This window comes from Podarcis muralis, chromosome 9, assembly GCF_964188315.1.
Source record: "Podarcis muralis chromosome 9, rPodMur119.hap1.1, whole genome shotgun sequence".
Classification (NCBI taxonomy): Eukaryota; Metazoa; Chordata; class Lepidosauria; order Squamata; family Lacertidae; genus Podarcis; species Podarcis muralis.
In genome coordinates this window covers 4,534,858-4,549,901 of record NC_135663.1, presented here as the reverse complement: position 1 = coordinate 4,549,901, position 15,044 = coordinate 4,534,858, and the positions used below count along the sequence as shown (strand labels likewise).

General features: G+C 46.5%; 1 protein-coding gene across 4 annotated transcripts in view; it reads right to left on the bottom strand.

Annotated features, from left to right (window-relative positions):
- Positions 1-15,044, bottom strand: part of ALMS1 (ALMS1 centrosome and basal body associated protein) — a 73,949-nt gene that overhangs the window by 11,866 nt on the left and 47,039 nt on the right. For 2 of the 4 annotated variants that reach the window (XM_028744302.2, XM_077933715.1), the window contains exons 12-16: positions 12,142-13,349; positions 9,187-9,304; positions 6,916-7,155; positions 3,690-3,928; positions 1,876-2,044 (exon numbers count right to left, since the gene is read on the bottom strand). In XM_028744302.2, coding sequence (XP_028600135.2) covers positions 1,876-2,044; positions 3,690-3,928; positions 6,916-7,155; positions 9,187-9,304; positions 12,142-13,349 — 1,974 coding nt within the window. Of the gene's footprint in view, positions 1-1,875; positions 2,045-3,689; positions 3,929-6,890; positions 7,156-9,186; positions 9,305-12,141; positions 13,350-15,044 lie in introns of those variants that run through there. The other 2 variants (XM_077933716.1, XM_077933717.1) reach the window with 2 other exon arrangements.

Sequence of the window (15,044 nt, the reverse complement as noted above, 5' to 3'; positions counted from 1 at the left end):
TGGGACGCAGGTTGCCAACCCCTGGTCTTGTGCTTCATCCTCTGATGTAAAGACCATTGTGCCAATCTGACCAGGAGACAGGGGCTCCTCCCTCCTGACCCTTTCTGGGCCACAGAAGCCGTAGAGGGTCAGATTTAAGGTGCTGGTTTTGACCTTTAAAGCCCTTTGTAGCTTAGGGCCCTCTTATTTATGGGACCGCCTCTCCTGGTCTGCCCTGCAGAGGATCTTAAGGTCCATGAATAATCATAGTTTAGAGGTCCCGGGCCCTAAGGAAGTCAGACTATCAGCCACCAGGGCCAGGGTCTTCTCAGTGATGGCTCCGAACTGGTGGAATGCTCTTGGTGGTTTGTTGTTGTTTTTTAAAAACTACTACTATAATACAAATACACACACACACACACACCCCTCATGATTTTGCAACTAAGTAAAATTAGCATACCATGGGCAAGTGGAGCAAAAATGGCACTTGCTCTAGCTTTGCTGCTTTTCTAACACCCTTTAACAGCGCAAGAATGTGCTTTGCTAAAGAAAGAAAAATCCATGGCAACAATCGTCTATGAACAGCCACTCTGCAGAAAAATAGCCATGCAATGCTCAGTCACAGGTTGAATCTATTTTTAGTTGTTTGGGGTTAAAACAGGGCAGCTCTCCAAGCCTACAGCACATTAGCCTTTCCTGAATATAAAACTGGCTATTTACGCCATGCCATGCCCTACAGAGAGACACGACTTGTGTCCATCATTGCTGCTAGGGAAATATATGACAGCCTTGATCCAAAGATGTGATATAACTGTGCAGGAGCGAGCGGCGCACACAGAGTCTGGCTGCTTGCTGTTTCTGCTATGGCAGTTTCCACTGCCAAATGGAAGGATGTAAGAAAAGCCTTGCTGGATGAGGCCAGTGGCCCATCTAGTCTAGCATCCTGTTATCACAGTGGCGAACCAGATGCCGCAATGGGAAGGCCACAGCCCTCTCTCCACTTGTGATTCCCAACAACTGGAATGCATAGTGTGATAGGAACTTGGAGGTCTTAGATATATGTTAAATGTTCATAAGTGTACCAACCAAGCACATACATAGATCAGCACAGGAAGACCAACCTGGAACCATTTTGATTTTCAAACTGTCCCAAACTGACCAAATGTTTTCTCTGCAAGGTCAAATGAAAATGGAAAAGCCTCCCCATTGTCTTTTCCTTCACAAATCCTGTCTTAAGGGTATGCCTGTGTTTGAATAGGGTGAGCCTGTGACCTGGTCCAGGAACTAAGTATTTATCACTACAAAAGACTGGCCAGGCTCCCCAGGGTGTCCAATCAAGTAAGCGTTAACAGGTAACCTGCCAGACAGGAGATAAGCAACGCACTCAGATTGCTGTTGTAGACCGCCCCTTCTGTGATGTAGGTATGATGTATCTGGGGGGTGGTCTTAGGTTACACCCCTTCTGTGATGTATGTATGATGTTTCTGGGGGTGGTCTTGATCTACAGGGTGGGAATTTCAAAAGTCCATATAAGGCCTTGTGCGCCATTTTTCTGGGTTCCTCCTCTCTCCTGCGGGTAAGGGGAGCACTCTGTTGCAACAGATCAATAAAGATCAAGCTTACTAGCTGCTTTGCTTCTCAATATTCTCTGGTTGGCCTCTGTTATTCTCTCCTACCAATAGGGAACCTATGTAAGGACTCTATATGGGCTCTTGGATACCCCATAAGGGTAAAGGGCATATTTTTGTTTACAACAATAGGGAGCTTAGAGAGACAAGCTGCTTGCCTCTTCGGCAATGGCTTGCCTCTTCAGTAGCAAAGGCCTTGCCCAGCTTCTCCCAGACGCATAACACCCCTCCTTTGGCATGCGACCCATGTCTGTAATAAGGAAGGCACCTCTGTTAGGAAGATGGAAACTTCTTCTCTCTTCACGAGCATTAAATAATTCTTCTCTCTCGCCCTGGAGCATGCTCTGCAGTTTCCGTTCTTCCATTATTAGCTTGAGGCGCTTCACGCGCTCCCCGGAGCTGGAGATGAAATCAGGACGGTGCAGTGCAAGAGACTCCTGAGTTGGAAAACAAAAATAAGAGCTGCTTCAGAAGCTCCACTTAAGGCTGAGGAAATGTCAAAAATAGCTAACCCCATTAACAAAGCACTGAAAGCATGCCTCAGAAGAAGAGAATTATGCACGCAATGTACAGAATATTGCATCTACAAAAGGCGAAGGGATCTCTCTGTGGGTCTTGTTAACAAATGCTTTGATCTTGGACAACCAATTGGAAAGATACCAGGCTGGGAATAAGCGCAGCTACATTTTTGTAAAAGGGATAAGTACTTAAGCTTAAACAAGCTGGTTGGAGTGTGCACATGGGACAAAAAGAAGTCTCCGTGCAATGAGGGAGGCCTCTTGGTGACTGTAAATGAAATGGATACATGGGGAAATTAACACGGTTCAATATTAGTCTTGGGGAGGGGGCTTCACAAGAGCCTGCTGGCTGCCAGATCTGCCAAAGCGCAATGGAAGCAGGATGAGAGCTCTTCCCCCATCCTCACAACCCACTTGCCATCAGAAGTGTAATGTCAAGCGCAGGAAGCGTGAGAACTGTTCGATTTGGACTGGAATTTGAAGGCAGGGATAAGCTGGTGAATGCAGACAAACAGCTTTACATTTCCCCTATTCCATCATCTGAACCAGTGGGGGCTGTGCAAACCCCACCTGCCCAGCAGTTGTTAGCATCATCTTTTCCCTGCTGGCACATGCCATGTTTATGCTAAAGAAGGATGGGCCCCATCCAGCAGAAAAGATCGGCCCTCGGAGCCATTAGAGTTAGAATAAGGGTAGAACGGAAGGCAAAGTAGGTTCTATTCCAGCGGTTCTCAACCTGCAGGTCCCCAGATGTTGTTGGACTACAACTCCCATCATCCCTGAGCTCTGGCCTTGCTAGCTAGGGGTGATGGGAGTTGTAGTCCAACAACATCTGGGGACCCACAGGTTGAGAAAAGCTGTTCTACAGTGGTGCCCCGCAAGACGAATGCCTCGCAAGACGGAAAACCCGCTAGACGAAAGGGTTTTCCGTTTTGGAGGTGCTTCGCAAAACAAATTTCCTATGGGCTTGCTTCGCAAGACGAAAATGTCTTGCGAGTTCCTGCAGGGGTTTTTTTTCCTCCCCCCCCCTTTTTCCCAAGCCGCTAAGCCGCTTATCAGCTGATCCGCTAAGCCGCTTATCAGCTGATCCGCTAAGCCGCTTAACAGCCGATCCGCTAAGCCGCTTAACAGCCGATCCGCTAAGCCGCTTAACAGCCGATCCGCATAAGCCGCTTAACAGCTGATCGCTAAGCCGCTTATCAGCTGATCCGCTAAGCCGCTTAACAGCTAAGCCGCTAATCAGCTGATCCGCTAAGCCCGCTAAGCCGCTAATAGCGCTAAGCCACTAATGGGCTTGCTTCGCAAGACGAAAAAAAACGCAAGACGAAGAGACTCGTGGAACGGATTAATTTCGTCTTGCGAGGCACCACTGTATTCTATTCCTGCCCAGCCCTTACATATTTTAAAGAGGGAAGGGGACGAGACAGACACATAGATACACACAGAGGCACACATGCTGCATCTGTTAAACTGATGGGTGGCTCAGCTCATCTGACAACCAAAGCACCCGCAAATGGGACAAGCAAAGCCAGGCAAGCAGTCCAAGGCAGCGCCTGGATTTTACCTGCAGTGTCATTTTCACAAAAGGTGGGGGCGGCTTATTCTCAACGTCTCTCGATGGAGCCATCAGACACACCTGCAGCTCGCTGTGCTCCTCCTGCCAGTTTTTCTCCCGGAGGGGCTCTCGCCAGGGCTTCGGGTCGGGCACGGCTTCAAACCAGGAGGGACCAGGATCAGAAACGTAGCTGGATCCTTTTCTGAAGTCAGGTTTCAAATCCTTTGCCGAAACAAACCAGGAAACTCCTGGGGCAGGGGAAAGAAAAACGCTTTTTTAAAAAAGGAATGTAGTGTAAACTGTTCATTCCCGCTGCAGTTCACTTATAAAAGACAGGAAGGCACGAAAACAGGGGGCTGCCTCCGCCATCGCCCCCTTTTGCTCTGGGCTGTCCTCTGCAACTGTGAAAGTTCCAAGACGATGCTCAGAGCAGACATAGGCACATCACAGCTGCATATATAATGTATGCCACTCCCCAAATTTAGGGATTTAGCAAAGATAAAATGGCACAGAACAAAGAGTGAAGAAGCATGGAAGCAGCAAACAATCCAGGAGAGGAAGTCAACATTTTAGTACAGTGGTGCCTCGGGTTAAGAACTTAATTCGTTCCAGAGGTCCGTTCTTAACCTGAGGCATGCTTTTGCTAATGGGGCCTCCTGTTGCCGCTGGTGCACGATTTCCATTATTATCCTGGGGCAAAGTTCTTAACCTGGAGCAACCACTTCCTGGTTAGCAGAGTTTGTAACCCGAAGCGTCTGTAACCACTGTACATTAAATACTCTGCACTCTTACCAGGCCTTTGCGAAAATGTTGGTCGATGGGATTTAAAAAGAGATGGAAAAGTATAGCAAATCATTCTTAATTATGGATTATTATCAACAGATCTTATTTTGCTTTGGGGTTCAGCATGTTTTCTTTGTTGAAAGAATCCTTGGGGGGAAACATAAGATATGTGCATGTGGGGCAGGGAGAGATGGCAAAGAGAACAGCGGTGAATCCTTGGGCTTCTGGCTCTTGGGTCACGGCAGCTTACTGGGAGGGAAAGGGGGTTGGGATTGTCGCTGTGCAGACACTCTGGCAGAGGAAACCCAGTGCCCCCACTGGTATGCCCCCACAGTGATGACCCCCCCCCCCGCCATCTCTCTCCCTAGAAGCCACAGTGACCAGAGACTCCTGATGCGCATGCTGGTTTTTGAAGTACCATATAGTCATTCTTTCCTCTTGCATCTGAGACTCTTCCCCTCCCTTCTTTATACCACCAAAAACAAGGACTAGGCTATGATTTGCATTGTCTACAACCAGAAGTAATAAGAAATAATAAAAAAACCAAAAAGGTATGGAAAAGTAAATACAAAAGGGTATTGGATTTACTGTCAGTGTGCGGTCAAAGCTGAGGAACAAATATTTTCCCCTTGTGCAGTGTTTGTTTAAAACATCTTGCTCTGTATAGTTTTAATCAGTCTGCTATTTCATAGCTTTAGGAGACAGATAGCAGAAAATCCCCCAGATCTCCTGGTGATGAAATCTGTTTGCTTCTGGGCCCAATTTATTAGCACGTTTAAAGCCTTAAATTGTTTGGGGTGTCTGAAGGCCTGTCTTCTGTACTGGCATAGTGCAGCCACCAGGTGAGGACCTGCTGCATGTCCTGCCTTTGAAGGTGCAGAGGACAAAGGGCACAGGACTCGGCCTCCACCATGGAAGCACCCAGGCCGTGGAATTCACTGGCCCAGGTGGTTTGGCAGGGGGTAATTTGGCAACCATTTAAACCAACTTTCGAGGGCTGCACTCTCTCCCTGATTTTATTTTCGTAGGTTAAATGAGTGGTTTTGCTGCTGAATTGTTTTTTGTTTTATTCTTTATTGTTCTAATATGATATGATGTTTCCATGTTTTGCCTGCAGCGCTGACAGCCCTTTCAAAGATGTGGGGTGTGAATTATTATTGCATAAACAAAACAAAATAAGAGCAGCCTGTGGCGGTGTAATATAGAACCCTTTTTTCTTCCTAGCCTGTGCCTGCAGGATCAGCGTGACTGCACAAGAAAACCAAGCAGGAGATCTGGGGTTGGGGTGGGTACAAGAGCCAGTGTGGTGTAGTGGTTAAGAGCGGTGGACTCGTAATCTGGGGCACCGGGTTCGCTTCCCCGCTCCTCCACATGCAGCTGCTGGGTGACCTTGGGCTAGTCACACTTCTCTGAAGTCTCTCAGCCTCACTCACCTCACAGAGTGTTTGTTGTGGGGGAGGAAGGGAAAGGAGAATGTGAGCCGCTTTGAGACTCCTTCGGGTAGTGATAAAGAGGGATATCAAATCCAAACTCTTCTTTTACTCCCAAGAGATGCCTCTGGGGAAGTGAGCCTCAGAATCTCTTGGAATTTGAAGCTGAGCTGCAGTTCCTGGCCCTCCAATCCCCCGTTCCCCGGGGTTATGCAAATTGCAACACAACATCATCTGGTAGGCCACAGATTCCTCGCCCCTGGATTAAGCAATGCAATCTACCCGGGTAGTTTTGAGACCAAGAGAGTTTTGGAGATGAACATATGAACTAAGATCCCACACACCCCATATTGTATTTACTTACAGTGGTACCTCTGGATGCGAACGGGATCCGTTCTGGAGCCCCGTTCGCATCCTGAAGCGAACGCAACCCGCGTGAGCCAGTCACAATTCGCCGCTTCCGCTCATGACATCATTTTGAGCGTCTGCGCATGTGGTGAAACCCGGAAGTAACGCGCTCCGTTACTTCCAGGTCGCCGCGGAGCGCAACTCAAAAATGCTCAACCCGAAGCTACTTCAACCCGAGGTATGACTGTATTTGCGAAAGATAACCTGGAATTCTCATTTATTTTTTGCTTATGGCCACATTCTAGAGGAAGGCTGATGTGGACTCGCCTGCCTTCGTCTTGCCCCGAGGCTCTTTGTCAGCATTGTCCGACTCCCCATCTCTAGTGGAACCAAAGATTCATTCCACGGATAGCCGTGAAGGAGCCTATCAACAGGGGCAGGACAGGGAAATCGGCTACAGGAGAAACAGTAGCACATGTAACTCCCTATCAATCTACTGGTGTGTGGGTACAATGGTGCGTTTTATAGCCACCTTTGATTTGTTATGATGTGTGTGCTCTCTCCTCTACGTGCAGCTAACTGCTGGTTTTTATGGCACCACAGCAACAGACAAAAGTCTGGAGGACCACGCGAGTCCTTCCTCATTCACCAAAGATGCAACGCTGGTCAGAGACCTTGCCGCCACCGTGGCTTGTTCCTCCTCGGCTTTTTCTCTGCAAGAAGCCTGCCATGTTGCCTCCTCTGCTTGCCCTTGCTTTCCAGAAGGAACCCATCCAGCTGAGCAAATTCGCCCCCCTCCGTCCCACTCTCGGGATCTTCCCGCAGCCTCGCTTGGCTGGGTGTCGGAGTGGGGAAAGTCAGGCCGACGTCTCGGGTGTGCTTCTTGGTGGCGCTGTTCACAATCTCAAAGTCTCCTGGGGTTCAAAAGAAAGGGATTTGATACTGGTATGTTCCAAACAGGTTTTATGGATGTACAGCTAGCTTTAATTCTATTGGTGTTTTAACTGTATTTTAACGATTGATTTTTCTGTGTTTACCACAGAGGGCCACACTTTGCAAACTGATTATGGGCTGGCTTGACACGGTCTGCTCTAGACACATTGACAAATATGCACATTTTTGTTATTAGTAATTAGCCGACTTTGAAACTTGCTTACATGAATGGATGGATGTCAAGTCACAGCTGGCAAACAGACTGAATCTTAACTCTACTTTTTTACCCAGAGATGCATTATAAATAAAAGCACACATTCTACTCATGTAAAAACACCAGGCAGGCCCCACAAATAACCCAGAGATGCATTAAATTCTGGAATTAGATCCACATGTGAAACCTGCTCAAAGTTAATAAAACAGAAACAAGATATGAAAAGCAAAGATCCTGACTTCTTTTTTTACTTTCCTCTTGGTTTCTGAGTCTTTACAAATATGAGAAATATACAGTATTTTTGGACAGAAACTGGAATGTCTAGGACTTGCAGCAACATCTCCTTCCTTGAGATTCTGAAGGATGCTCAAGCAACAATGAACAGTGCGAAGAGCTATGCAGAATGAAAAATGACACATACACACAGCAAAATCATCAGATATAGTAGCCTAGCTACAGGATTTATTACTTCCATGTATTGATTTTGTCACGTGTGCTTCCATGTTCATTTTCTGAATATACATACTTGCTTTCCCCCCAATATTCTTTAGTCTGGAGAACAAGAAGCCCTGCACGGAGTCTGCATCCAAGCACTGAACACATTGCTGAAACCACATAATGGAATCAGAAATTTCAGAAGACCCTTCTAACTCATTTTTCAACCTTCACGGGCATGAGAACAGAATGCCAGACTAGGTGGAGCTCTGGCCTGATGCAGCAGAGGACTCCATATCTTAACAGGGAGAACCTTGATTTAACCCAGGGGTCAGCAAACTTTTTCAGCAGGGCTCTGGTCCACTGTCCCTCAGACCTTGGGGGGGGGGGGCAGACTATATTTTGGAGGGGGAGAAATGAACAAATTCCTATGCCCCACAATTAACCCAGAGATGCATTTTAGATAAAGGCACACATTCTACTCATGTAAAAATACCAGGCAGGCCCCACAAATAACCCAGAGATGTATTTTAAATAAAAGGACACATTCTACTCATGTAAAAACTCGCTGATTTCTGGACCATCCGTGGACCGGATTTAGAAGGCAATTGGGCTGGATTAACCCCCTGGCCTTAGTTTACCTACCCATGATTTAACCAAACAGAACACACCAAGAACCATGCCTGCCTTATGCAATGTGGAATTCCTGCATCCCTCACCCTGCCTCAGAGAAGGAGGGCTGGAGCACATGTCCTCTTAGGTCCCCTCCAACTTTAAAAGTCTTCATTCTGCCAATAATGTATAGACCTGCAGAAAACTGGAGGTTGTGCATGGCTTCAGTTTCAATAGTGGGTGAGGATAGTACACGGTTGTATATAACTGGCCTCCGTTTTTAGATAAGTATTGTCCCAGAACAGAAATCACACAACAGATAAGAGCAAGATTCACATCATCAAATAAGGAGTGAAGCTCCAACCGACTGAGCAAGAGAACTGACATTTATTTGCAGTAGTGAGAAAGTTTACGACTGTGCTTGCAAGTGGGGAAAATACCACACAGAACAAGTCAGTTCTCTGACCCAAGATTTATTGCGAGACCAGAGTCAAGAAAGCCCACAGTACGAACAAAGGAACTACCTGCTAGCATCAAAGAAGCCCGTGGAGGGAAGGGGAGTGCCATTTCACCAGAGTTCAACTTGTTATCCGTTTTTTGAAAGGATCTGAGCTGCAAAGATGTGCGGGCAGTGAAAGCTCTGCAAGCACACCTGGCTGACTGAAGTAAGAGCGAGGGACTCTGAAGAGGATCACAACAAAAAGGCAAGAGCGCAGACATGAAGGCAAGAGTCGGGATGAGAGCTGCTCACCTGCCTGGACAGCCTTGTTCAACATCCGCCTGCTCCGCTTGCTACTGAGAGCAGGGCTTGGTCCAAGGGAACTGCTGAGGGTAGAAACGGAATCCGAAGAAATGAAAGAGTCCGTTGCCTAAAGGAAAGAATCAGGCAGATGCATAAAGGCCTCAGAGAACTGCAAGTTCGTTTCTCGGTGTTTGGAAAGGAATCAAATCAGCATGGAACTGGGGGAAATGACTGGCAGAATCCGAGACCAGGGAGAAGAGTCAGTGGAAGATTGGAAAAAATTTAAAGTATATTTACAAAAATATAGCAAAATTAATGAATGTTAGAAGGATGCTGGAATGAATTTACATGGTTTTAGCAGAAAGGTTATAAAGAATTAAGTAAAAATGGATTGTTAATGGGTCAAAGTGTTAAAATTTATGGTCAAACTGCGTTAAGATAAACTATAGAACAAAATCTGAGAAAGAGGGAAAGGACTTTCTGAAACAGTTAATTGAATTAGAATACAAAAAAGGGAGGTATGAGGAAGTCGAGGAAATACCGTATTTTTTGCCCTATAGGATGCACCGTCCCATAAGGCGCACCTAGTTTTTTTAAGGGGAAATAAAGGGGGGGGGAATTATTTCCCCCCCAGGCGCGGGGCTGGGGCGGGGGAAGCCCGAGCTTCCCCCGACCCCAGCCCCCAAACAGGCAGCTCTCTGCAAGCCGTGGGAGCCCAGCGTTGGCTCCCGCTGCTTGCTGAGAGGTCCGCGAAGCCTGGACGCGCTGAGCTCAGCGCGCGCAGGCTTCAGCGTGCGGGCAACTCTCCGCAAGCAGCGGGAGCCCAGGGCCGGGCTCCCGCTGCTTGCGGAGAGGTGCGCGAAGCCTGGAGAGCGAGAGGGGTCGGTGCGCACCGACCCCTCTCGCTCTCCAGGCTTCAGCAAAAGCCTGCATTCGCCCCATAGGACGCACACACATTTCCCCTTCATTTTTGGAGGGCAAAAAGTGTGTCCTATATGGCGAAAAATACAATAAGTAAATGAAAGATAAAGATATGAAAATATCAGATGTGTGGGTTTTTTTATTATTATATAAATGTTTTTGTATTTAAATGTTTTTGTTTTTTTCTTTTTTTTTATTGCTCTGCTGTACTGTGTTTTTTTATTGTATTCTCTTTTATTTTTGAAGTATTGTAACTTTTTTATTGTTTTTTTTCCCTTTTCTTTTTTGTAATTGTTAAACTTTAATAAATATCATTTAAAAAAAAAAAACAAGCTAGCTAGCTTTTTAGAACACAATGTCCACATCCAGTTCCTTCAGAAATCGTCACTTCTGTGGTCATGAGGATGGGGCAATTATCCCCCCTGTTCATGGCTTCCAGCTTGGATGAATCTAAGTTGCTTGGTGGGGAAGTATGGAAGGAAAGTTACTGGTCGCCATCTGGGGTGAGACTCCAATATAAGAAAGCACTTTGGCATATAAATTAGCAACAACAGTGGACATGATGCCCCCCCCCCTTTTATTATGTCATGTCCCCATCTATATTACGAAGTAGGACAGGATTGTTATTATTACTATTATTATTATTATTATTATTACTGCTACTGCGGATGAATCACAGAATAAAACCACAAAGTACATAATAAAAACAAGAACAAAAACAAAGCAAAACAGCCCATTCCCACAAAAACATTTCAAAGGACGTGGGCTGTTAATCAGCCAAAGGCCTGGTTGAAGAGGAATGTTTTCGCCCAGTGTCTCAAGATGCACAATGAAGGCACAGCTAAAGACCATTTCACCTGCTGCTTATGAAGGACAACAAGACTGACCTTTCCATACTCTTACATGCAGAGGCCTCAGCTCAGCTGATGCAGAGGAGGAGGAGAAAGACAGAGAGACCCCAATGAAGATTAGCCTGCCTCCGCCCACATAGCTTAGCTGATCTTCAAGTTAAAGGCTAGTTGTCACGCTTTCCTTTCACCTGTTTTATGCAGATTATACATAAAGGTAAAGGTACCCCTGACCATTAGGTCCTGTTGTGGCCGACTCTGGGGTTGCGGCACTCATCTCACTTTATTGGCCGAGGGAGCCAGCGTACAGCTTCTGGGTCATGTGGCCAGCATGACTAAGCCGCTTCTGGCGAACCAGAGCAGCGCACAGAAATGCCGTTTACCTTCCCGCCGGAGCGGTACCTATTTATCTACTTGCACTTTGACGTGCTTTTGAACTGCTAGGTTGGCAGGAGCAGGGACCTAGCAACGGGAGCGCACCCCGTTGTGGGGATTCAAACCGCCAACCTTCTGATCGGCAAGTCCTAGGCTCTGATTTAACCCACAGCGCCACCCGCATCCCTATGCAGATCATAGATCACAGTAAATTTTTTGCTGTGGATTACCCCACAGCAAATTATGCCACATACTTGGGCTTAGGGCCCTTGTATTTACAGGACCGCCTCTCCTGGTCTGCCCCACAGAGGACCTTAAGGTCAATGAATAACCATAGTTTAGGGGTCCAGGCCCAGGGCCTTTTCAGTGATGGCTCCGACCTGGTGGAATGCTCTGTCCCAGGAGACTAGGGCCTTTCAGGATTTAACCTCCTTCTGTTGGGCCTGTAAGACCGAGCTATTCCGCCTGGCCTTTAATTTGAATTCAGCCTGATCTTTTATTTCCCTTCCCTCCCCCTCCCCTTTTATGAAGATCACCCGCTCTGAGAACCCACAGCTAATTCTCCGCTGGCCTCCTCGCTGGCCCAAGTAGGACTAATTCAGCCAGCTAGCCCTGGTGACTATCTAATGCTTATTAGATGGATTTCCCCTAAATTGATTTCTGAACTTTGAATTTTGTTATTCATGTTTTTATACTGTATTTTATGCTGCTTTTACAATTAAGTGTTTTAAATTTGTTGTTAGCTGCCCTGAGCCCGGTTTTTGAACCGGGAAGGGCAGGGTATAAATAAAAATTTATTATTATTATTATTTATACTTACCTGGGTCTCTTTTCTTTTTGGCTCGGCATGAGCCGTTCTTTGGTAGTCTGCTGCCCTGTCTTTCCTGCTCCCCTTGGCGTACTTCTCCGAGCGCGTCTTCTGGTGTCGGATGGCGCTGTAGAGCTGGGACAGTTTGGGGGACACCTGCACTCTGTCATGCCCAAAGGCCCGGATCAGCCTCTCTGTGTCGATCGTGGAAACGGAAACACTTGCCTCCGTCCGAGACGCAGTGTCCGTCTCGGGCTGAGTCACTTCTGAATCGGAGGTGATGTCGGTTAACACGCTGCAATCTTTCACAGGCCTCATTTCAGAAGAGGTGTCGCTCAGAATCGCCGAATTCCGACGCTGCTCCAAATTTCGATCCATGTGGTAAAGAGCTGCAGCGCTGCCAACTTTACAATGCCTCGATTTTGATAGCCTTGTATTGCTGGTGTCCTCTGGGCTCTCTTCCGCCTTTCCCCTGGGGCTATGGATTGCAACTCTACCTTTGTACGCCTTATTTGCTTGGGAACTGATCTTCTTTGACTCTTTTCCCTTTGGTTCCACTTGGACACGGACATCTTCATCCTTGACAGGCACCATGGTGTGCCTAACCGGGTTCTGAAGAAGCCTGGCTAATCTATCAAGTCGCTCTACCAGAGACAGCTCACTTCTGCTGCTGCCACTCGGACTACGTTGCTGGTGCTGCTTCTGACGCTCCAAGTATTTAGCCCAGAGTTCATCTAAACTGCCTGTGAAAGGAGCACTTTGCATCTCTGGGAGATCGGCTACCCGCTTCTCTTTTAAGCTGCTCCTTTGGCTGCTTGGAAGAAGCTGGCCTTTGGACAATTTGTGGCCACTTTTCCTCACATCAGGCTGTTGTAGTTCCTTCCTTGGAGAGCCTCTCTCCAAAGTCTCATTGAACCTCAATTCCTCCAGCACACTGTAATCTGGCTCAAAATTCGGTGGGGAAAACCTCTCCTCTCCTGTTGGCTGGTGCGGAGAGAAAACAGCCTGACCTCTTCTGGATGTTCCGTCGTGCTGGAAGATGTCTTTTGAAGGAAGGGCTGGGTGCTCTTGCACTGCATACTGTCCCAAGGCATCATTCCCAGCAAGGAAGTCAATTTCATGCTGCAGAGGCACTGGGTGATGCAGGTAAAACTGAGCAGATCTGAACACTGAATGGGTAGCTGCCACAGATTCCAAGCGATTTGGGACTTTGGGACTTCCTAAAGGGGGAAAGGAAGGGAAAAGAAAATGAAATATTTAAGCTTGGCCGGAATGAAACAGCTACAATACATGGTGGTTCTCATTCTAAATTGACAGTGCTATTTATCAACTCTAGACGCAGTCTCCTTACATGTTTAGTTTATTTTCTTTTCATCCATTAATTTGGGGATTTGTATATGTTGCTTTTCAAAACAGGGCTCTCCCAAGGTGACATACAATTAGAAGAACGCGTCAAACCGTAGCTTGAAAAAAGTAACTTTAAAAACAAGACAACTGTGCTTAAGGCGGCCAATAAAAAGAATACAAACTATACAAAAAAAAAAGATAAATATAATGAAAAAGCGACAATACAAAATGAAAAACATAAACACAAGGGAAGTGAAACAAATAAAATTAATAAGCACAATGGTTAAAATCCATTTCAATGCACTTCCAAGTCCCTTTATGGGCCAGAGCAAAAATAACAGTAATAAATGGAGTTGTATAAATGAACTCAGAGAAGACTAGTTTCTCTGTACAAGCAGTTGTCTACTCCTCTGCTAGACCAACAACAAAAATAATTGCTTATGCTGGCCTAGGCTTGTGGAATCTTGTCAGGAAAATAAAACGGCAGCACAAACTCTTTCCTCAAGCTGAAAATAAGGCTGTGCAAAATGGACGTCTGCCTGCATTTATTCGGACTATTGAATTTAGATTATCTAGTTATAGGCTAAGGAGTTTTTTCCCCTTCTGGCAGCACACACAGCTCTCCACACACACCCTCGCCCAAGGCATGAACATTTTTTAATGTGCTCATCTCCCCAACGTTCTTCTGTCCTCCCTTCCTTCTAATACTAACATTTCAAGAGTTGTGTATGTCACTCCATGGCAAGAGCTGATCAAAGGCACAAAGGGAAGAATTCTCCTTTGGCTTCTGAGCACGCTGCCGCACTGAGATTTTTTTACGTGGAAACGCAGCCAGTTACGAACCTAGAAAGCTTGCACGGAAAAGCTCATATATTCTGTCCACACTCTCCCTAAAATACTACGCTGTTCTGCTCTAATTCTTTTGGCATTTGCAGATTCTGTTTAACACCTTTCCTTCCTTCGGCAGTGAGAGAAACTTTGGCTGGCTCGTTCTGCACTGCCAGAGGATACTGAGTGAAAGAGCACAAAGAGAAGACCCAGGTTTCTGGGTTCCGTTATGGAGCCAAGCAGTGGGTCCAGAACAGAAGCATTGGTTTAAGGCAGTGGTTCCCAATTGGTGGTCCATGGACCCCAGGGAGTCTGCCTAACACACCCGGAGGGTCTGTGGAACCATTCACATAACAAAAACCACCATAGAGATATTGCAAATTTCAAAAGTAGGAGATCCATGGCCACAAATGGGAACAGCAAGCACCACACTCACATATATAAAAACAGTTTGTAACTTTTTCTAAGTCTGATTTCTGGGCCAGAGGTGTGTACGATCTTCCTGGAGGTTACAGTTGGGGGAAGGAAGGGTTAACCATTTACACCCCAGTTGCCCTTAAGAAGTCCACTGCCCGTCCCCCATTAAAAAGACTACTTGTGGCTCGAGGTGTTTTTCCAGAGATCACAGCATCTCTAATCATTTTGCCCTTCATTTTCAGAAATCATCTTCATCCACAATCTTTTGATGATGAATAAAAAAAGAGCATCCTTTTCATGGCATCCTAAAACTATCCTCCGGT